Source organism: Emys orbicularis, chromosome 1, assembly GCF_028017835.1.
Source record: "Emys orbicularis isolate rEmyOrb1 chromosome 1, rEmyOrb1.hap1, whole genome shotgun sequence".
Classification (NCBI taxonomy): Eukaryota; Metazoa; Chordata; order Testudines; family Emydidae; genus Emys; species Emys orbicularis.
The window spans coordinates 320,953,004-320,975,655 of NC_088683.1; the positions used below are offsets into that span (position 1 = coordinate 320,953,004).

Genomic DNA, 22,652 nt, shown 5'->3' on the forward strand with positions numbered 1-22,652 from the left:
CATCACAAAGTACAGTCATTTTGTCAAGTGTCCATCACACAACATGGTGGTGCCGACCCGTTATTCCCTTTTTTTTGCTCCTCAGTGAGTGATGTAAGGCAGCACACACTTAGCCCAAGGGAATGACCTTTCTAGCCAATTAGTTGTGGTGATAGATTATGAAGAGGGTTATATCCAGTCCTACTTGGCAGAATCATAGCTGCAATGTATGCACTCAACACAATAATGGGCATGGCATAAAAACCTAGACAAAAATAATATGATCTCCAGTGTGTGAATTTTCACAGCAAGGAAAGGAAAAAACTCAACTCTATCACAGAAGACGAGAACACCATGCAAAATACAGAATACTTTGGTAAAGTTTTACACTAAATGAATCAGTGTTCACAATGATTCGTAATGAATAAGGTATATCACTTTGTATATAATTAGGACATATACACATAGTGAAATCTGAAAGGCTGTTTTTGCTGGCGAACGCATCCAACGAATAAGAATGTGATTGAAATTGGAATGCAAGCTAAAGAGAGACTGCCAATTTCAAAAACACACATCTGTGGTGTTGATTTTTTTTTAAACTACTGCTACAAGTAACAGCTAAAATTACTGTAGCAATTTTTCAGTTTATTTACTTTGTGCAATTGAAAGCATTTTTAAGTAGGGTCTATTTTATGGTTTCCTTTTGGATAGTTAGTCTGTCAATTTCAGCTATGTGGGTCTCTCTGAGTACCAGGGGAAACAAACATTTTTTAAAACGGGAAAATGTTATTACAAAACCACAAAAATTGGCCAAGGAACTCAAAAGTAAGAGTACTTGAAAAGTACTCGTAACTCTTTTAAATTACTAAATGTAAAGTGAAGTCCTTTTAATTTCCAAATGTTTGACTCTGAAAATTTTTGCCACATGCATTTATGTGATGCTCTCATGTAAAATAAGTGTTAGAAGACTGTTGATCTTATTTTACACCACATATGTCTGTAACATTATCACTAATGAACCATGTCATTCCTCAATTTGCCTTCAAAATCCCTGCATAGAAAATTTACTTTTGGGGGGATGCAAGGATGATAGTTAGCAATGTTAAAAAAATGCATTTTCATTTTATTTTATTCAGAAAAATTCTATATGTTGTCTACACAAGCACAGAAGTGAGCCAAATCCCAGTGTGGGATGACACTTAAATCTTGCCTCAGAAGTGCTTTGTAAAGTTAAGTGTACATTCACCTACTCTAAAAATAACATGCAGAGCCCCATTTTATTTGTGCTTAGCTTCTCTGTGACCCTGTACAAAAGGACAGCTGATCAGACATCCCTCAAACTTCTTCCCCCTCCCCTTCCTCGGGATGACAAGAAACCCCTTCACTGGGAATGGATTTTTAGAGTCAGTATTTCAAATGTAATACAGATGGGAGGAAATAACTGGGCCCCCCTCACTTTCCTATAATACACAGTGCCCCTTGTTTATCCTTCACTCGGGGGCATGGGGGGAGGAGGTCTCCAGCAGGAATCATCGCCCACATGTGTTAGTACAGCGCCCAGTACCCTTGTCCTACCAATATCGCTCGGGATCGACTTGAAATATCAGTATTTCCAACTGGCAGCAAAAGGGAGGCAGAGTGACAGGGAGTCATCTGGGCCTCCCCCCACCCCTCCCTCGGCCACCACGGGGGTGAACGATGGAAGCTCCCGGGGATCATCCTGTGCGTGTCTGAAGGGGAGACGGTCCCCTCCTCGCAGGGAATGAAATCCAACGCCGCCCCCGCCCAAGAGCAGCCCTGGCCCCGGCGTTGCCCCTCCCCATGATCTCCTCCTGCCCCCAGCGGGACGGGCCACTGCCGTCTCTCAACCGGGATGCGGCCACCGGGGCCCCGCACAGGGAAGCATCCAGCCCCACCGAGCCCCCCCAGCAGACGCCGGGCGAGCCTGGGACGCCCCCCTCACTTGCCTCAGCGCTGCCGCTTCCACAACATTCATTCAACGCACACAAGCGCTGGCGCCAAATCCCCTTGCGCCTGCGCCGCGAAGGCTGTTTCTAACGCCACACCGCCTGCTTCCTACTGCGGCTGCGCCTCAGGCAGGGGGCGGGTGTGGCTGGGCGGCCGCGCGGCGCTCTGGTCCCAGAGCGGGCTGCGCCTCTGCAGCGTGGGGGTGAAATGAAGGCTAAGGAGTGTGAGGGAGGATTTAGACGGGGGATTGAACAGTTATTGTCAGATCAAAACACACCGGGACATACATCCCCCTAGAGAGAGCCACACAGCAACACCCCCTAGAGAGAGACTGTAACACACAGCAACACCCCCTAGAGAGAGACTATAACACACAGCAACACCCCCTAGAGAGAGCCACACAGCAACACCCCCTAGAGAGAGACTGTAACACACAGCAACACCCCCTAGAGAGAGCCACACAGCAACACCCCCTAGAGAGAGACTGTAACACACAGCAACACCCCCTAGGCAGTGGGCTCAGAGCAGGGGGTTGGGGTGCAGGAGGGAGTGCGGGGTGTGGCAGGAGGTTGGGGTGCAGGCAGGAGGCTCAGGGCAGGGAGTTGGGGTGCAGGGTGCAGGAAGGGTTCGGGTTCTGGCCCGGCGCCGGTTACCTGGAGCGGCTTCGGGGTGGCAGGGGCGCGCATTGGGGCCAGGGTAGGACGGGGGGGGGGGGCAGCGGGGAGCTTGGCAGGCCACAGGGAAGAACCCCGCGGGCTGCGTGTTTGAGACCCCTGCCCTAGAGAGAGAGAGGGGGGCTGTAATATGCACAGCAACACCCCCGAGAGAGAGAGAGGCTGTAACACACACAGCAACACCCCCTAGAGAGAGACGGTAACACACACAGCAACACTCCTTCAGAAAGAGAGAGGCTGTAATACACAGCAACGTCCCCTGAAAAAGAGACTGTAACACACATTGATATACATCCTTCTAGCGAGAGACTGTAACACACACAGCAAAATCCCCCCTAGCAAGAGGTTGTAACACACACAGTAACACGAGACCGTAATGCGGGGGGCATAGACAGACTGTGAGCAGGGCCGACGAGAGGGGGGGGAAGCCGGTACAAATTACTGGGGCCCAGCGGTCCGGAAGGGGGCCCGGGGCCCAGCTTCCCTCCCCCCCCCACCCCCATCGGCCCTGTTTAGCCAGTCCGGGGCGCAGCGGTCCGGAAGGGGGCCCGGGGCCCGGCTTCCCCCCCCCCCCTCAGCCCTGTTTAGCCGGTCCGCCCTTGCTGGGGGACCCGGAAAATTTTTTTCACCGGGGCCCGAACCCGCTCTTGGTGGCCGACTGTGAGTGGGTTAGGAGAAAAGTGAAAGTAAATTCAGGCTGTGGGGAAGGGGGATCTCCGGAGTAGGAGGGGAAGAAGCACATTGTAGGAGCGGTAGAGGAAGAGACAGGCAGGTATGTGCTAGGGGACAGGGTCAAAAGGAGGGGTTAGGTAGGGAAAGAAATGTCTGTGACCTCTAAACACACTTCCCTCCCGAATCTGAGAACCCAAGATTCCTGCATCCCAGCATTTCTCTGTTATCTGCATATATCTATGTATCCCACTGGTAATATGTGTGTCTTATCCCTCTGTAGTGGCTGGTCCACATAGGGGAGGATAGACTACTACAGGTATCAGTTACTCCATTAACTCAAGTGGTAGAAGTCTGTACAGTGGATGTAAAAGTCCCAGATGTGCTGATGACCCACGAGGAGGGTCAGTGTGGTTATAGATGGTAGAATTGTCTGCTTTTAAAAAAAAAAACTTGAAATTTCCACTTTAAAATATAAGCTATGATAAAAGAAAGCTAATGTTGCAAAGTTATGTACTCAAAATCTAGGAAATTCTAGTGTTAAGGGTTCCTGTGCAATCTTCATTTGGCTGCTTGTGTGTATGCATATCTTTAATTACATGATCACATACTATTTTTCCAGCCATATCCCTATGTCATTCAGTGCACACTATGGATGGTGCTCATTGAATGAGCAGCTATTCAATATTTCTTTTTATTCTCATCCCTCATTGTGTGGCCCCACCATACGCTAACTACAGAATCATTTATTTACTCCTGACAACACAACTCACTGGGATAGGACATCCTTGTCCAGGCCTACATTACCAAAACTGAAAGGAGAATTTATCTTCCAGAAACACTTTTCTCTCAGCACCTCCCTTTAGAGATTACAGTGTTTACTTTGTGGATGGACTGCATGAAATTGTCCATATAACAACAATCTTAACAAAAACAAGTTTTATTCAAAATAGAAAGAACATATAAGTAAAATAAAATTATTTGCTTAATGTATCTACATTTTTACTTCTCATAAACTAGACTACATAAGGTATTTTCAGCTTCATTATAGAGAAAAAAGTAAGTAAATGGTTTACATCCTTAGAAAGCAAACCCCTCTTTCTTGCCACTGTCTAGTAACTAACTGCCCTTTATGTCCAGAGATCTCTCTTATCAGAGCCCTCCTCCCATCCAGGCCACTACTACCATTTCCCATCACTTACCTACCCACAGAGTAATAATATAAGAATTGCCATATTGGATCAGACCAGGATCCATCTGGTCCAATATCCTGTCTCTGGCAGTGGCCAACACCAGATGCTTCAGAGGAAGATGCAAGGAACCCTACAGTAGGCAGATGTACCAATGGGTGGAGGAATCTGCCCCTCTATAAAGGTCTCATCCTAATCTCTAGTAGTTAGACATTGTCTTAAGCCCTGAAACACAAGGTTTGTCTCCTTTTCAATACCACTCAAGAAAGAGATCTTGGAGTCATTGTGGATAATTCTCTGAAAACATCCACTCAATGTGCATCGGCAGTCAAAAAAACCCCTAACAGAATGTTAGGAACCATTAGGAAATGGATAGACAATAAGACAGAAAATATCATAATGCCTCTATATAAATCTATGGTACAACCACATCTTAAATACTGCGTGCAGATGTGGTTGCCCCATCTCAAAAAAGATATATTAGAATTTGAAAAGGTACAGAAAAGGGCAACAAAAACAATTAGGAGTATGTAAAAGCAATGTCTAAGAGGGGATATGATAGAGGTCTTGACATGTGGAGAAAGTGAATATGGAAATATTATTTGCTCCTTCATATAACACAAGAACTAGGAGTCACTCAGTGAAATTAATAGGCAGCAGGTTTAAAACAAACAAAAGGAAGTAACTCTTCACACAATACACCATAAACCTGTGGAACTCATTGACAGGGGATGTTGTGAAGGCCAAGACTATAACAGGGTTCAAAAAAGAACTAGATAAATTCATGGAGTATAGGTCTATTAATGGCAACATCATGCTCTAAATGTCCCTAGCCTCTGTTTGCCAGAAGCTGGGAGTGAACACGGATCACTCAATGATCACCTGTTCTGTTCATTTCTCTGAAGCACCAGGCATTGGTCACTGTCAGAAGACAGGATACAGGACATTGGTCTGACCCAGTATGGCCGTTCTTATGTTTTCCTCAACTCCCTTTGCAGATAATTAACAAATATACTAAACAACACCATACTTACGTGCAACCTTAAGGCATCTCACTCTTAACAGTGAAAATTGGCCATTTATTTCTGCACTTCATTTCCCACGTCTTAGCCCATTTTTGATGTAGGACAATGTTTTGTTTCTCATCCCATAATTGCTTAGTTTCTTTAGTAGCCTTTTCTGAGGGACTTTGTCAAAGGCCTTTTGAAAGTCTAAATAAATAATGTCCAGCAGTTCTTCTTTATCCGCTATTTTATTGACATGTTCAAATAATTCTTATAGATGAATGAAATACATTTTTCCTTTGCAGAAACCAGGTTGGTTAGACCCTATCATTTCATGATTTTCTGGGTGTTTTATTATATTTAAATGACTATTTCAACCAATTTCCTAGGAACAGATGTTAAGTATACTGGTATGTAGTTGCCCATATCACTGTTAAAGCCTTTCTAAAATATAGGTACATTTGTTACTTTTAAATCCTTTGGTACAGTAGCTGTTTTCAATGACAGATTACATATTTTTGCTAGCAGCTCAGTCACTTCATATTTGAGCTCTTCAGACCTTCTAGATGCATACCACCTGACACTGATGACTTAGGGCTTTTTGAATCATGAAGTTGTTACAGCATATTTTCTTCTGATGCCTCAGTCACTGATACTACCTCATCTTTACTACCAAAAAAGATAAGATCCAGAATAGGTATTTCCCTATCATTCTCTGTGGTGAAGACTGATGCAAAGGAATCATTTAACTTCTCAGCAATGAGAATAGGGTTTAGGGAAGTCTGGGCTACAAACAGTTTTTGTACTGATTTAACCATATTGGTTTAGAAATGAGTGGTTTAATTGGTGCTGCTTGCACGTGTGGACGGACACACTTGTATAAAGGTGCTTGCATCAGTATAACTTATTACATTATACAGATATAAGAACATTCATACCAATATAAGTGCAGCTATACAACAGGGTTGCACCTATGTAAGTATAATCTGTTTCTAAACCTGCACAGTTGATACAAAAACTGTGTATAGACAAGCTCTAGGACTAAGCTCTAGGATAAGCTTGGGCTAGAGACCAGACTCTGAGACCTTCCCTCATCATGGGTCTTTCATCGCAGTGTAGACATACCCTGAGTGTACAAGAACTCTTTAACAATTATTAATAGCTGCCTTTCAACAGTTTAAGAACCTAGCTTCGCTGACTGCATTCCACAGATGTGTGTGTCTAGTTGCAACCCAGCTTATTCAGGCCTATGGTTAAAAACCTTTATTTTTATCAATTTCCCTCATGATAATTTTTCTTTTGTTAAAAATAGGAATTATGGGTAAATCTGCAGCCCTGCCATCATAGCCAATGTTATAACCAATCCATGTATTGGTAGAGCATACCTAGTCGTCTCCAAAGGGTTTGCACTCTTGAGCTACTTTTAGACCTTGATTGATTTTGGATTCTCAGGGCATGTCTACATTACGCGCTGGATTGATGGGCAGCGATCGATCCAGCGGGGGCCGATCTATCGCATCTAGTCTAGATGTGATAAATCGACCGCTAAGTGCTCTCCTGTTGACTCGGGTACTCCACCAGAGCACGAAGCGTAGGCGGAGTCGACGGGGGAGCGTCAGCCGTCAACTTACCACAGTGAAGACACTGCAGTAAGTAGATCTAAGTATGTCGACTTCAGCTACATTATTCACGTAGCTGAAGTTGCGTAATTTAGATTGATCCCACCCCCCAGTGTACACCAGGCCTCAGAGTGGCTTGTAGCACTTTTTATAATTTGCAGGTAGCTAAACAATTGCAATCCTTGTTGATTATGGGGACACTGCTGCAGCTATAAAGCCTTTGTTGCGGTGTTTTCTACTTTGGGCAACACTTGAAGATCAAGAGGAAGATACATGCATTTTGTGTAAAATGCTGTAGCTTATCTGTTTAGTGAGGATATCACAAGGACAGGGTGAGTGAGGTAATAACTTTTATTGGACTAACTTCTGTTGACGAGAGAGACAAGCTTTCGAGCTGCACAGAGCTCTTCCTCAAGTCTGAGCTTTGTGCAGCTCGAACGCTTCTCTCTCTCTCATCAACAAAAGCTGGTCTAATACAAGATATTACCTCACCCACCTTGTTTCTCAGGTGCAATTCAGAATATTGGTTTTGAGCTGTAAAGGTTTTCATGTTTACAAATATTACAAACTATAGGTAAGCTATCAGGTGACATCCCGGGCCCATTGCAGTCAATGAACATCTTGCCTTTAACCTCAGTGGGACCAGGATTTCACTCATATTGTTAAACAACACAATTCATTCAACGTCTGAGTATAAAGTAATCAACAGTTTACTTGAACACGTGAAATACTGATTTCCCTTTCCACTTTAGTTACAAGAAAAGAACCAAACTCATACTGAATTATTTTGTGTGTGGAACTTTGTAAAGTATTTTGCTTATGCTGTGTTTCAGTGTAACGTGTAAAATATCACCCTTTTTTGGAGCTGGAGAATGGAGATGCTCATTTAGACCCTAATGCCGCAAAGATATACATTCTTAACTTTGGGCATGTGAGCAGTGCAATTGTAAGTAAATTTAAGCATGCACATATTTACAGGATTGGGGATTTTGACAGACTGGCTGCTGACTTTTCTCTCACTTGAGATTGATGTTATGACAGTGTTTAAAGTCTTTCCCTCTTGTGATGATTAATGTATGTATCTATGCTAATGGGACATTTTAAATCGTATATTTTTGGAAGAGAAAATCCCATTAATTTAATCAGACTTCTATCACTAGCCTTCCTCATGTTTGGGTGTACCTGGAGCGATGGGAGATGGGAAGGCGTACTCCCTAGTGGGCAATGGATTTTAGGCAGCGTTTATAAAGATGGGTGATGAATACTGAATATAGCATTTTGTGGTGTGTGTTGCAGTATCCCCTTCTGGGGATGGGGAAGGAGTATGTACCTTGTATTACAGTCTCTCCTATTCCTCTGGGGAGAGGGGAGGGGGATTTTGTTGGGTGTGCACTCATTTATGCATAATAATCACACATTTTGTGAGTTGAATCTCATTCTTAATTAATCACTGAATCCCCTCCCCCTTTGCAGAATCAATGAGGAGGGGGTGCAGGAAGAGGGCAGCGAGCCGGTGCTGACTATCCAAGGAGCTGCTAATTACCCAGGAGGATCATCAATTTCCCTATAGATTAGCGTTAATTACCAGCAGCAGGGCCGGCTCCAGGCACCAGCTTGGCAAGCAGGTGCTTGGGGCGGCCACTCCGGAGAGGGGCGGCAGGTCCAGCTATTCGGCGGCAATTCGGCGGACGGTCCCTCACTCCCGCTGGGAGTGAAGGACCTTCCGCCGAATTGCCGCCGCAGATCGTGATCGCGGCTTTTTTTTTTTTTTGGCTGCTTGGGGCGGCCAAAACCCTGGAGCCGGCCCTGACCAGCAGTTCCTTGCAGGATAAAAGTGGGGGTCGCGGTGCTGCCCAGGCAGTCTCTCTCTAGCTGAAAGGGGAGGGGAGAAGAGAAGCATTAGTAGGCTACGGAGAGATTTATCTATCCCCTCTACAGTGTGTACCAGGGGTATGGTGGCATCTTCACATCCAGCCAGGGCGGGGGCTTGGTGGGCCCCAAACAGAAGCAGCCCAAGTGGAAGCAAAGCAAAGGCAGCAGCAGCCCTTCCCTGGGCGTTCCCACCACTCCCTCCACAGCAGCTGCCCCGGAGCCCGCTGACTACCTGGATAGCTACATGTGGGCGCAGCTCAAGGCGCTGCTGTCCCAAGTGAGCCTGGGCCTCACCCCGCGGCTCCGCAAGGCCAACGCCAAGGAGGTGGGGGTGCAGGTGAACCCGCGGGTGGATGCCTCGGTGCAGTGCTCGATGGGGCTCTGAACGCTGCAGGGCAGCCGCCCGCAGAGCCCCTCAGCCCACTTCAGCCGGGCGGGCCCAGCCATCTGCTTGCCCGGGTTGGACCGGCACCTCTTCACCCTGCCCGAGGCGGCCAGGCCTCAGGTGGTGCCGCCCACTGCCCCGGAGAGGAAGGAGGGAGCCGACGGGGAGTAGGTGGCGCTGCAGCCAGAGGAAGAGCCTGGCGAGAGGAGCCAGAGAGTGGACACCGCCCCTGCCCAGCAGTCGCAGCCTGAGGAGGAGAAGGGAGCCGCCGCGGGGACAAGATCCGCCTTCCAGGTGGGCCGGGCTCCCTCTGTGCAGTGGCTCACCGTGAAGCGCAGGGAGTGGGAAAGGGGGGGCTTGGCTAGGGCACAGCCGCCTTCCCCTGCTGTGACCCGCCAGCTCCGCAGCCCAGCCTCCGCCTCGGCACCAGGAGCGGCAGGTTCCCGCCCCTTGGCAGTCACGGCCCAGCTCCCGCTGCGCAATACCACCGACAGAGGCTTCCCCTGGGCGGGAGCTGCTGCCCCAATGGCTGCAGTTCAGGAGCGGCCGCAAGTCCCGGTGTGCCTGGCGCTGGACAAACAGCGGGAAAAGTTGCAGGCGCTGGAGAAACGTTCAGGCTGAACAGGGGCAAGAGGGAAGGGGGGGGAGAACTGGACAAGGTTGTATTTGCACAGTGTAGGGGCATAATCTCTGAGATGTGAATAAGGGATGTTAGTTATGCAGTAATGGGCCACCTACCTAGCCACTGTCATAAGGGTGGTCACAAATCATTTTTGACCAATAGTTTATTTTTGAGCATTTATAGATTTTTTTTAAATTTAAATATTCATAGTTGCAGGAAATTATAAGGGGAGTCATTAACTTTTTAATTACAATTGACATAGAGATTCAAAGTTAAAGCTTTATAACCATTAAAACAAATTGTCAACATGACATGTCAAGATATACTAAGTGAATATCCTTAAATCAAACTAAGTTCTCAAGTAGCACTCTCTTCTTTGCCCGTCTAAAATTTTTGTTGATGGAACTGTTTGGCTTGTGCACAGTGAAGTCAACATTTACTGACATTTACCAATAAAAATCTAATCCAGGCTTAATAGAAGTTTCCTATGGCTGATGGCAGCTGTGGGTTTTATGGGATTGGAAGGAGTGGGTCTGGTAGCAATCTCATTTTTGAACATGGCTTCCTCTCTGATCCCCACTAGCATGGTATCCATGTTTCTGAATATTCTTGCATCTCTTAAAGCTTAAGTGCAACCACACTAGCACCACCCTGAAGCTATAATGTCACTTAATTTTAAGATCCAGATAACGTATATAGTCTTAAAATCCTCCATGGATTTGATTAGACCTTATAGTGATGGGACGGGATGCCTTACATAACACACATCACACTCCCTGTATATATTCCATTTTTAAATTTATTTTTTAGCACTGGTTGCTTCTGTTCAATTAGTATTCTCTAGGGCAGTGGTCACCGACTGGTCGATCCTGGAGACTCTCCCAGTTGATTGCGATCTCTGGTGGCGTAGTGGGGCTGCTGCTAAGGCAGGCTCCCTGCCTGCCCAGCCTCAGGCTGCTCCCAGAAGCGGCCAGCATGCTCCTGTGGCCTTGAGGGAGGCTGGGAGCAGGGGTTTCTGTGTGCTGCTCCTGCCTGCAAGCACCACCCCTGCAGCTCCCATTGGCTGGGAATAGGGAATTGCAGCCAAGGGGAGCTGTGGGGGCAGTGCTTGCAGGCAGGAGCAGTGCATGGAGACCCCTTGCCCCTCCCCAGGGGCGCACTGGCCCCTTCCGAGAGCAGCATGGAGCCGGGGCAGGCAGGGAGCCTGCCTTAGTGGAAGCCTCGCTGCACCACCAACTGGGAGCTGCACCCCAGCCCTGAGCCCCCTCCTGTACCCCAAGCCCCTGCCCTGACCCCCCTCCCAGAGCCAGCACCCTGTACCCCTTCCTGCACCCCAACACTCTGCCCCAGCCTGGAGCCCCCTCCTGCACCCAAACTCCATCCCAGAGCCTGCACCCCTTCCTGAACCCCAACCACCTGCCCCAGCCAAGTGAAAGTGAGGGTGGGGGAGAGCGAGTGACGGGGGGGGGGCCTCAGGGAAGGGGCAGGGTAGATCCTGGGTTGCACTAAAATTCAAAAAAATGAACTTGTGTGTAAAAAGGCTGAAGACCACTGCTCTAGGGCATCTGATATTATTTAGAATGGTCTTTCTCCATCTTATCAATTCTAGCTAGTTCAAACTCTAAACACCTTTTATTGCATCTACCTGTTTCTTTCCCTTCCCATTGAGTGGTTTCTAAAACACTTTGGGATACAGTTTGTATGAAGTACTCCTTATCAAAGCTGTATTGTATTGGTCTAACCCAGTGGTTCTCAACTTATTTACCACTGTGGGCTGTGTCCAATATGACCTATATGGCCCTGAGGATGTCACATGGGCCGCAGCTCTGTGCTAGCTGGGCTGCAGGTTAAGAACACTGGCCTAACCCCAACTGTTTTTTTTTGGGGGGGGGGGGAACACCTCCAAATGTAACTGAACTCCCTCACCAGGGGTCTCAACACACTGCCTTAATGCTAACTGTAAATGAAGGAAAGACTTAGCAATTCTAGTGTAGGATTTCTAGGTAAATACTAAGGCCAGTGATTCACAGGCTAAATCCTACCCTGAATGACTTTAAGAACATGCTGCTTAAAAGCATTCCTGAAGCAGGGACTTACACTCTTTCTAAAGGATTACAAGGGAAACACTGCTACAATTAAGCTCTGTGGTCTCATGAAAAACTCTTGCCTTTAAAAAAGGATGAGGGGTAGAGATCCACTCTTCATGCTGATGCCTAATCATGTAACCACTGAAGCTCACAGCGGTTTAGCTCCTTTCTAATACTGGTATACTGCAACCCCCTAAAAATCTAGTATCAGTCACATGGAGAACATAAATTGACTTGATTCAGTGCCTTGTATTCTAGCAGGTTATGACTGAACTTTCTGTTACAGTTCTTGGAACAGAAGTATGGCTATTTTCATTGTAAAGACTGCAAAACCAGATGGGAGAGTGCATATGTGTGGTGCATTTCTGGAAGTAACAAGGTAGCTAACAATGTACTGAAATCCTTATTATCCATATTCTAGTTTGTAGAGTGAAGGAACTCTTCCTCTAATAAGAATAATCTAACATGACACAAATTTAGGATCTGTCTCGGAAATATTTCTGAATGTAAGTGTCACCATGGTAACTAAGCATTTAAGTTTCTTAGGTTTACTTTAAACAACTCTGTCGCAAATGCCAAAAGGACTTCAATCCTTATCGAGTGGAAGCAATCCAGTGCCAGGTAAATTATATGAATGGTGAAAGACACTAAGATCTGTAGCAAATTCAGGAGAATTTAAAATTACAAGGTCCAAGTTAGTCACCCTTTCTGCTTTAATCCAAGCACCCTCATGGTTCAGGTGTGACTACTAGCTTGGGTAACTGCACAAATGAAGACCCTGATTCCTGCAAACACTCATGCACATGCATACTTAAGCTGAAATAATTTGACTACTTTTGCAGGTCTTTAGCTTTACACGCAAGTGTCTGCAATACCTGGGTCTAAATCATTATGATCTGTTGCTAGGTCATAGCTAGGTTCCATAGTCAAACTCTGCTTCTGAGAAACAACAAATGTGCACACAAATTTGGACTGAAGTAATGTCAAGTATGAAAACATGAGTATCACACTCACTCATCTGACTTGTTTACACAAAAGGGAACAAATACTAGTAATATAGAAGTGGCCACTTGTACCTCTTCTGATGCAGTTGCTACTTCTACTTGGCCTGGTCTACCCTGGGGGGGGGGGCGGGGGTCGATGTAAGATACGCAACTTCAGCTACGGGAATAGCGTAGCTGAAGTCGACGTATCTTATTTCGACTTGCCTCCCGTCCTCACGGCGCGGGATCGACGGCTGCGGCTCCCCCGTCGACTCCGCTACCGCCGCTCGCCCTGGTGGAGTTCTGGAGTCGACGGGAGCGCATTCGGGGATCGATATATCGCGTCTAGACGAGACGCGATATATCGATCCCCGATAGATCGATCACTGCCCACCGATCCGGCGGGTAGTCTGGACGTACCCCTTGAAACAGGTCCACCTGCCCTCCTCTGTCTGCGAATAATGAAATGTCTTCTCTCCTAAGACTTGCTCAAAGACTCGTTGCTCCTGCCCCCAGAAGAAAAGACACATTTGACCTCAAGAGACCCCACCGCCAAGAGCTGTGTGGTCGCTGTAAAGGCAAGAGTGTAAAGTGTTATTCTGTGACAACACTTACAGTTTTAAGTACATTGTTTGATCTGTGGCCTGTCTTAACTTGTACCCTTTTGTATTTAGCACTTTGTCAGTCTTTGTTACTGGGCTCTGATTTTAGGCTTTTGACCTTGTATTGGATACTGGAGGAATTGCAAGATGCTTTGTAACTTTACAGTATACATTGTAAATAAAGTTGAATAAAACTCTGCATTTGATTTACTTATCTTTTTTTAAACTTAATCCTGCCTTAGCATGGGAGGGATTCATCATTCTGAAGATGAACATCTTTCTGACCTACATTGGAAATATCTGAAGGAGGGTAAAAGGTAATTTAGCCTACTAGCTTAAAAAAAAAAAGTCAACCTGGGATGAGAGTCCATGCTATACTAAAACTATTGCGACAGGAAGACTAGAGGAATCAAAAGGCCTCTTGATCCACAGTATAAAGTCTAGGATGACTGCATGACTAACCATGGCTTCAACTACTGAGAAGCAGGAGATCTTCTAGAGCAGGGGTTCTCAAACTTCATTGCATCGTGACCCCCTTCTGACAACAAACTACTACACAACCCCAAGAGGGGGGACTGAAGCCTGAGTCTACCCAAGCCCCTCTGCCCTGGGCAGGGGGGGCCAAAGCCCCAAGGGCTTCCACCCCAGGCAGGGGGCCTGTAACCTGAGCCCCACCGCCCAGGACTGAAGCCCTCAGGCTTGGGCTTCAGCCCTGGGCGGTGGGGCTCGGGTTTCAGCTTTGGCCCCAGGCCCCAGCAAGTCTAAGCCAGCCCTGGGGACCGCATTAAAATGGGGTTTTGATCCACTTAGGGATCCCAACCCACAGTTTGAGAACTGCTGTTCTGGAGAATGAATCAATGGTCTGTACCTTAGGCTGGCTGTCAGAATCTTCTCAATTCTTTCTGATTCCTGTTCCTAAACTGAGGGAACTGAGTTATCAAGGGTTCAAGATGGTTTTGAACACAGCACAACATGCGGAAAAGGAAAAATTGCATCTGACAATTAAAAAAAATGCTAAATCTTTCTGAGTGAGGAGACAAAATAACTTGTACCCAAAATAATGGAGATGATACAAAGCAAAAATCTCAACAGTTAGAGCATGTTAGTAAACAATCTTCAATCCACTTCACAAAACCTCAGAATTACTATATAGAAGAAGCACTAATTAATGTCTATTAAATTAAAACTCCATCAGTCTTGAGTGAATACTTTTTTAAAGACTACATGTAAAGGACTTAAGCTACATAAGGAATAGGTAATGTCTTGCCAACTAAAAGGGAGTATGAATATAGCCATAAGTGAAAGAAGTTCATTATTGCAGTTGAGAGTGACTTCAAGCTATGTATCCAGGCCATGAGTGCAGGGAGCACGTCCAAGTAACTTACCTCAGTTCATAACTGAAGAAGTCACTAATACTTGACAGAAGACAGTTCTTAACATTGGCTGGAATCCCACTCTAAATTCCTATACCAAAAACTTCAGTTGGCCTTCATTGTAGTTGTGGTGCTTGATTCTGTTTAGTATGGCTCTGGTAATTGCTGTGGCACCGGTAGAAAAACTCAGTTGTGCTGGGAAGTCTAGAACTCCTCTTTCCTTAGTGATGTGACAAAAATAAGGATATTGCAAAACCTGAGTCTTCACAAAGAGCATTTCTGACTAAGACAGGTCCCATGCTGCAGGTATCACTGAGGTAGGGGGCTGGGTTCCAATGTGTCTGTACATTGACCTAGTCACAACAGTTAAGATCAAGGGCAGAAGTGATTAGAGTAAGGCCCTGTAGAGTCCAGGATCTTAATTTCATGTATTAAATTCTTGCTCTGCCAGAGGATCTGTATGTAATGGTTATAGCACTGACAAGTTTAACTCCATTGTTGCTGAGTTATTTCCCAAACCCATGAAAGGCACTGAGTAGTTGAGTGGGAAAGCGGGAGGGGGCGGGGGGGAAGAGAGGAGAGGATTGTCATTTCTATTTTTAGCCTTTCAAGCAGGTACATTAAACAGATATGCAGTTTGGCTATAGTCACCATAGCCATTAACTTGATTACATTTTATCCAGTAGTACAACATGTTTTCTTTACAGAATAAAATAGTTTTCCTGTATGTTAGTACCTACTTCCCCCCCAAACTATTTTTGCAGTTTAGAAAAAGTGCACTGTTCAATAGATGCTCCTTCAAGGAGATTTAATTTGAAACAGTAGTAGCAAGAGTAGCTGCTCCATTGTGGGAGTTGCATTCAGTCACACAGTATAGTCAGCTGGCAGTGGGGATTTGAAGGGAAAATACTAACATTTATTATTCATAGGGGACTGGTAATTTTAAGAGTAAATGGACAGAAAGGGAGAATGGGATTAAATTTTCTACCGCTCCAGTTCCAACTGTCTATTTCTTCTAATAGTTTTAGTGGCTAAAACCAAGTTCCTTTTACTGTATAATAAGTTCACTCAGGAAAACAAGGTCCCAGTGACCAGCCTCAATACTTGCATCCACATTCACATAGATGCAAATTGGGATCCCTATTTATTTTATCACAAAAATCCCAGATGGGTATAAAATTGTGGGCTGAAATATATTGAATCAGGTGATGTTAATGAGCACCAACACAAAGTTCTTACAGTACTTCACTAATGAAAGTCACTCAAAACAGTACTTAGAAATGAAATATATAGTTGAGATTTGATATCTTGTTTTCCATTACCTTTAAAATGTTTCTACTCTGAAAAAAATTACTATGTAGAACATAATTTCTTCCTGAACAGACTTTTCCCCTGTGTCTATTCAGTCATACAACTAGAAGTGGAGTTTTTTGTCTGGATACACCGCAAGAAGGACAGGAGACTTGTTATGGGTTTTAATCAGGCCCCAACTTTATTATATAGATGTCTGGGACTACTTGGCAGATAAAGTGTACAGTGCAGGCAAATCCATGCTTATTCACATCAATTCTCCAGGGCTTCCACCAGCCCCCCTTTGTTTCCATCCAGGTCCCCCAGCTGACCCATGGCTTGCACCTTACCATCCACCAGCCTCGCAAGAGGCTTAAGCAGGGCCGGCTCCAGCATTTCTGCCGCCCCAAGCAAAAAAAAAAAAAAAAAGCCGCGATTGGCGGCGGCGGCAGTTCAGCGGCAGGTCCTTCGCTCCTAGAGGGAGTGAGGGACCTGCCACCCCCGAATTGCCGCAGGTGCCGCCCCTCTCCCTTGGCCGCCCCAAGCACCTGCTTGTTAAGCTGGTGCCTGGAGCCGGCCCTGGGCTTAAGGAGGGCTAGGAGAACGGGGCGGGGGTGTTGGCTCCCTGCCGTACTGATCATGGGAGTCCCTGAACCCCCTCCCCCGTTCTTTTTCTTTATCCAGTACCTCCTTTTAAGTCCTTTACCAAGCCATTTATCTGGTCACTGGCTGCCCTCCCTATGGAGTACCTGCACTAAACATCTGCCGCAAGGAGGCGCCAGCCATTTGCTTGGCTGCCTCCCCCCAACCCCGCCGGGTTTCCAGACATCTGCAAATGGCCTCTTGGCTAGCAGCCCTACCGGGGAGAAAGAACCCATTGTCCCATGTGTGATCGTCAAGGGGCACCAGCAGCTGCATTGTCCTTGACCTGGTACTGCAGCAACCGCCCTTAATGGAGGGCCGCATAGGCGACCCATTCTCTGGATCCTTGTATTGACAAGACTACTTAAAAGAAAACAAAATAAAGGCTGGAGCCAAAAAATCTGCATTTCTCTAACCGCATGACATTCCAAGGTTCCAGAGAGCCCATGGCAAACTGGAAATGAGACAAGGTGTCTGCTATGCCATTATCCATGCCCGGCACGTGCTTGGAAGAAAAAACAGATGTTGAAGGTTAAGCATTGGAGGACAAATGCCCTTACCAACTTTCCAATCCTGTGTGATCTGAAAGTTTGGCTATTGATAACCTGTACCCCTGCCATGTTGTCGCAACAACAGCACACCTGTATATTAGACCCAAATTAATAACCATTTGTACCTCTACAATGATACCACCTTAAATTTATTTAGAAAACTTTTCCACACCCACAAGTCTTACTACATCTGTGTAGTGACTCATATGTAATTGTGTGGTCTGGCTATGCCAGTCGGTGCCACTGGCAGCCTGGCACCAAAAGCCCACCCCAGGGCAACAACCCTGCAAGCAAAGTTCAGCTCAAAGCCCAGGTAGGTTAATGTCTCGACAGGGGCCTTCTGTTTTGTTCTTCGCTAGGGATTTCCGCAACTATTTAGCCAGGGCCTGAAATGTGTCCAACAGGTGAAAACACTCATTTGACCCAGCTCGCTCTGCGAACAAAAATTGTGCAATTAATGCACTATTTGGTTTAGTCCCACTGACTGCACCACTGCCCAGTGCAACATTGTACTAAATTTCTGAAAAGCTGCACAGGATACTGAACAGCCCATGGGCATAGCCTTGTTGAAATAAAATTGCCAGCGGTAGGCATCTTAAACAACCACCATTATTAAATGCCCAGCAAATACTATTACGGGCCCGGGGCCCTCTTCGGGCTTGTGGCAGTATGAACAAACCCCTGGCACCCTTGGTGTTATGCCCTTGAACCACAGTGTCTGATGCCACCTTATTCCAGTTTGTGTTGCTGCCCTTAATGGAAACTGCTTATGACATGCCCCCAAACATATTGGGTGCCCACCTAATTATATTAATATAATTGACAAAGGCCGGGCTGCTGTCTGGGTAGGCCTGTACCATAACACCCGCCTAGACGATGAGGGTAGCCTCCCCATTTTTTCATGTTCTAGGCACCCTTGGCCTCTTGGGAAGTTGGCTGTTTTGCTTGCCTTGTCCATGTTTACTGCCTGTGAACACCTTCCTGTGCCATAGGGATATTACCTGCACGGATTCTATATTTAGTTGCACGGAGTAGGTGAACTCCCATCAGGTCAGCTCCCCCGGCATAACCGTATTGCAGAGTCCTGCTCCCTCATAGGCCCCTGGGGAGTGTCTACCCTGTCCCCTGCGGTTACATGCCCTGATGGCTGATGAGTTGCCCTGTGCCCCTTCCTTGTCCTGCTGCTGAAACTTGAGCCCATGCTGGGCCTACCCTGTCACCCTGTGCAGACCCTTCACATCTAGTTGCCTGAAACTGCTGTTGTAAATGCAAATTAGCTTGCAGCAGCTGTGTAATACTGTCAGTGCCCCCCCGCCCCCTGAAGGTGCCACCCCTAGGTGGGTCTGCCCAGGTTCTCAACCTTCCACTCCTGGGCCCAGAGTATTTAATACCCCAACTGGCTGACTCCTGTTCCCCTTAGGTGAACTCACTGAGTGACTGGTTAAGTACGGTCCCTGCACCTGGCTGTGGCCCCTGCAACTGCCACCCTTTGCCAGGCTGGAAGGCCGGATATCACCTCTGCCACCCATTTCCCCAACCTCCGTGTGGTTTAGATTACACTCACCCCCAGGATCAGCATCCACTATCCCTTGTGTTAGGTGGAAGAAAACATCCTGGTTTTTTAGGTGACCTTGCGCCCTTTGAAGCATTGTAATGCTGTGGAGAAAACCTCAGAAACGTCACTGACCATTTGCTGCACATCTTAGCTGACCACCCCATTAATGCACACAGCCTGCTCACCTGAGTGCGTGGACACTTTCCTATGATCATTTGCCTCCCTTAGTCCATGAGGCTGCCTTGAGTTATTAAACAGTAGCAGTCCACGTACTTGTGAGCCCCCTTGCCCCTGCTGCAGTACTGTCTGTCTTGGGTTTCCTTCCAGTCCATGGATTCCCTTGGGGCTGCCCTGCCTGTGCCTGTCCCCTTTCCAGCAAAGGTATAGGCACCTGAGCAGCAAGGAACACACAGCTATGAAACAGTTAAATTGTCCTTGCCTTCCTCTGTCCCTCCCCCTCACCCCCACATTAATTGTCCCTTGCTCCCTCCCCCTCCCAGGAGACACCCGCTTGCTCCAAGTGAAATGAGAGGAGGGGCCAAACCCATGCTGATGTTTATAACTCCTCATTCCTAGGTGGTGAGTCATCCACCACACTGACTGCTCCCCCCCCATGCACACTGAATTCCTTGCTTTGCAAACGCTGATTGCTTCACCTCGCTTGCAAATTTACCGTCCCTGGTTGCACCTTCCAGGCTGCCTGGGGGTGAAAGAACCTGGGGGCAGGGCAGGGCCGGTGCAAGGAAGTTTCGCGCCCTAGGCGAAACTTCCACCTTGCACGCCCCCCCCCGTCATCCAGCTAACCCCGCCCCCCTGCTGCAGTTAACCCAGCCCCCCACCCGGGAAGCCCCCCCGCAGCAGCTAACCCTGCCCGGGGAGACCCCCCCCACAGAAGCTAACCCTGCCCAGGGAGACCCCCCCCCCGTGGCAGCTAACCCCGCCTGGGGAGACGCCCCGCCCCTGCGGCAGCTAACCCCGCCCGGGGAGCCCGCCCCAGCTCACCTCGGCTCTGCCTCCTCCGCTGAGCACGCTGGCGCCGCTCTAGTTCTCCTCCCCTCGCAGGCTTGCGGCGCCGATTGGAGGAGACTTAGAGCGGGGACTGAGTGCTCAGCGGAGGAGGCAGAGTGGAGGTGATCTGGGGCGGGAAGCGGTTCCCCTGTGCACCCCCCCCCCCCCGTTACTGCGGGCGGCCCTCCCCGCGCCCCCCCGCCGCAGGTCACCTCCACTCCACCGCCTTACCTGAGCCGGCTTTTAGGCCCCCCAACCACTAGGCGCCCTACGCGGCCGCCTAGTTTGCCTAAACGGTTGCACCGGCCCTGGGGCAGGGGACACTAGTTCCCCTTCTTTTCACTGTCCCCTTCTGTGTAATTTGCCTGTGCCTGCCCTTCCTTGTCTCTGGGGCCAGGGGAGGGGAGTAATACCCCCCCATTTTCCTGAACTTACCCTTCTCTGTGCCCCTGGAACCATGCTGTTGCCAGTGCTGTTTGCTGCTTTTCTGGAGCCATGCTTTCTTGGGGCCATGCTGCTGCCACGTGGTCCTACAGCAAGCCTTAGAGCCCCAGCCTGTTCCTGTTCTGCCTCCTTCCTTGCTGCTTTCACATAGAGACTTGCCTCCCCCAGGTTTTGTACCTTTATGCACATACCAGGGGGGAGGGGGGAGTGAGTCATTGCTGCAAAGTTGACCACCAAGCACCTTTTGCAGCAGTTTCTGACCTTCTTTCTCTCCCTCCCCCAATCACAATGCAGAGCTGTCCTTCTTTGGGTAAGCCCACACAAATTCTGCCCCACCTTTAGTTGTGGTGCAGTCATTTTAGTACTTGTAGCCCTGCAGGGTCAACACAGATCTGAGAGATGGATTATATATCTTTTTGTGCAGCAACACAGTTGTTTACCAACTTCCAATTACAGGACCAATCAATTATAGCTGTGCAAGCAAGGAATAAGAGAATGGTGGCAAGTCATTGTGTTTTCAAAGGAAGAAATGCTACTTGACTCTCAGATGCCAGATTGGATTGGCAACGCTGCCAGCTAGAAGATGTTAGTACCTGTAAACCAAGAACACCTGAGATGGAAATCTTTCAGACACAAAGCTGGAAGGCCACAGTGCTACAGTCATAGTCACTTTTCAGAACTGAACTTTAAACCATGAGATTTTAGAAACTTGTTTTTTTTTAAATCTAGTCAATTTGCTCTTCCCTTTACATGTTATTGCTGAGGAATAGAATACAGATATCTTACATTTTCTTTCTGTATAATGGGCTTAGACTTTTCAGAAGGAAATAATTAGGAACATTTCAGTGTCTGCATGTTATTAATAGTTTGAGTCAGTATTGTAGACTCAGTCAAGAACAAGATCTTCAGCAAACCAATCAGCACATACGCAGTTGTGATATATGACTTTTATATTTTAGTTAAATGAATGTACTGATCAAAATATCAACCAATGTTACTTCACAAAAAACTAAGTGTATTTACAGCCTGAATAAGTTATATAATGTCTGAATAAGAGTGTCTCAGATGTGCAACAGATTTACATGCACACATTTAACAGCAGTTAAATGTAAGGAAACAAAAACATACAAGAATGACTTATATTATATATATATGTTATATATATATAACAAATCAAATAAGACAGCTTTTTAAGAACGTAAAGTGAGAACTTGCATTTCACATTAATATTTTAAATTTTATAGTCCAGATTTATATTAAATAAAAATATGCATGCTTGAGAGTTCAAAAGATTTTGAATATGTGATGTGACTTTTTCCTACAAAATGGTAAGGTAAATCAGATCAACCATCCTTTAATAGTATAAATATATTAATAAAAGCAACCTTCTAGTAAAAAGCAGCCAAAGTCCTTAAAAAAAAGAAGAAAAAAAGAGAAAATCTACCTAGACCATTCATGGCATTCAGGGCCTAAGAACAGACCTCTGCAATATGATCCAGTACCTTCAGAAACAGTAGCCTAGCAACATTAGGAAATGTACTTCATAGCAGCTCATTGTTTTAAGATACAGTAATCATATTCAAATTACAGTGTACAGTAAATTGTAGTCCATTTACAATTTGTTTCATATACACAGGCTCTCAGCTTTCGACCAATTTTGCAATATTCTGTGGCCAGCTTCATTTTGCCCAGCTTTCGCTCAACCAAACAACACAAAAAAGAGAAAAAATGTTCACGTTTTATAAGAAAAAATATTCTATAGTGAAGGAAACATTGCACTTTTGCCAATCTAAAATAATTTTCTAAAAAGGAAGTACTGTTCAGTGTAGTAGGCTTTGGTATGCAATGGAAGTCACTTCTTCAGTAGTGAGTTGCAGTTGCTCAGTGAAATGCTAACCAATTTTTGTGCAACACAGAACAAAGGATTCTGTCCTGGATATTCTATGCTTCCTTTGTCCTTACAGTATTGCTACACATTTGAAGTTCTGCCCATCTCTTTTTAGAAGAAGTCCTAAATGTAACAAGAGTGAGTACAGATTGACCAAACTTTTCTAAGGCCGAGAAGACACTGAACCACCTCACTCCAGCAGGGCAGCACTCCCAGCTTGAAAGAGAAAGGGGACACAAGACTCCTG

General features: G+C 46.6%; 1 protein-coding gene across 1 annotated transcript; it reads left to right on the forward strand.

Moving 5' to 3' along the window:
• Window positions 1-399: 399 nt before the first annotated feature.
• On the forward strand, window positions 400-13,688 carry ZAR1L (zygote arrest 1 like). The gene is given in 8 exon segments (XM_065397563.1): window positions 400-408; window positions 3,574-3,713; window positions 9,042-9,654; window positions 12,356-12,448; window positions 12,616-12,690; window positions 13,536-13,583; window positions 13,585-13,638; window positions 13,641-13,688. Coding segments are annotated over 8 exon segments (1,080 nt in total).
• Window positions 13,689-22,652: the final 8,964 nt, after the last annotated feature.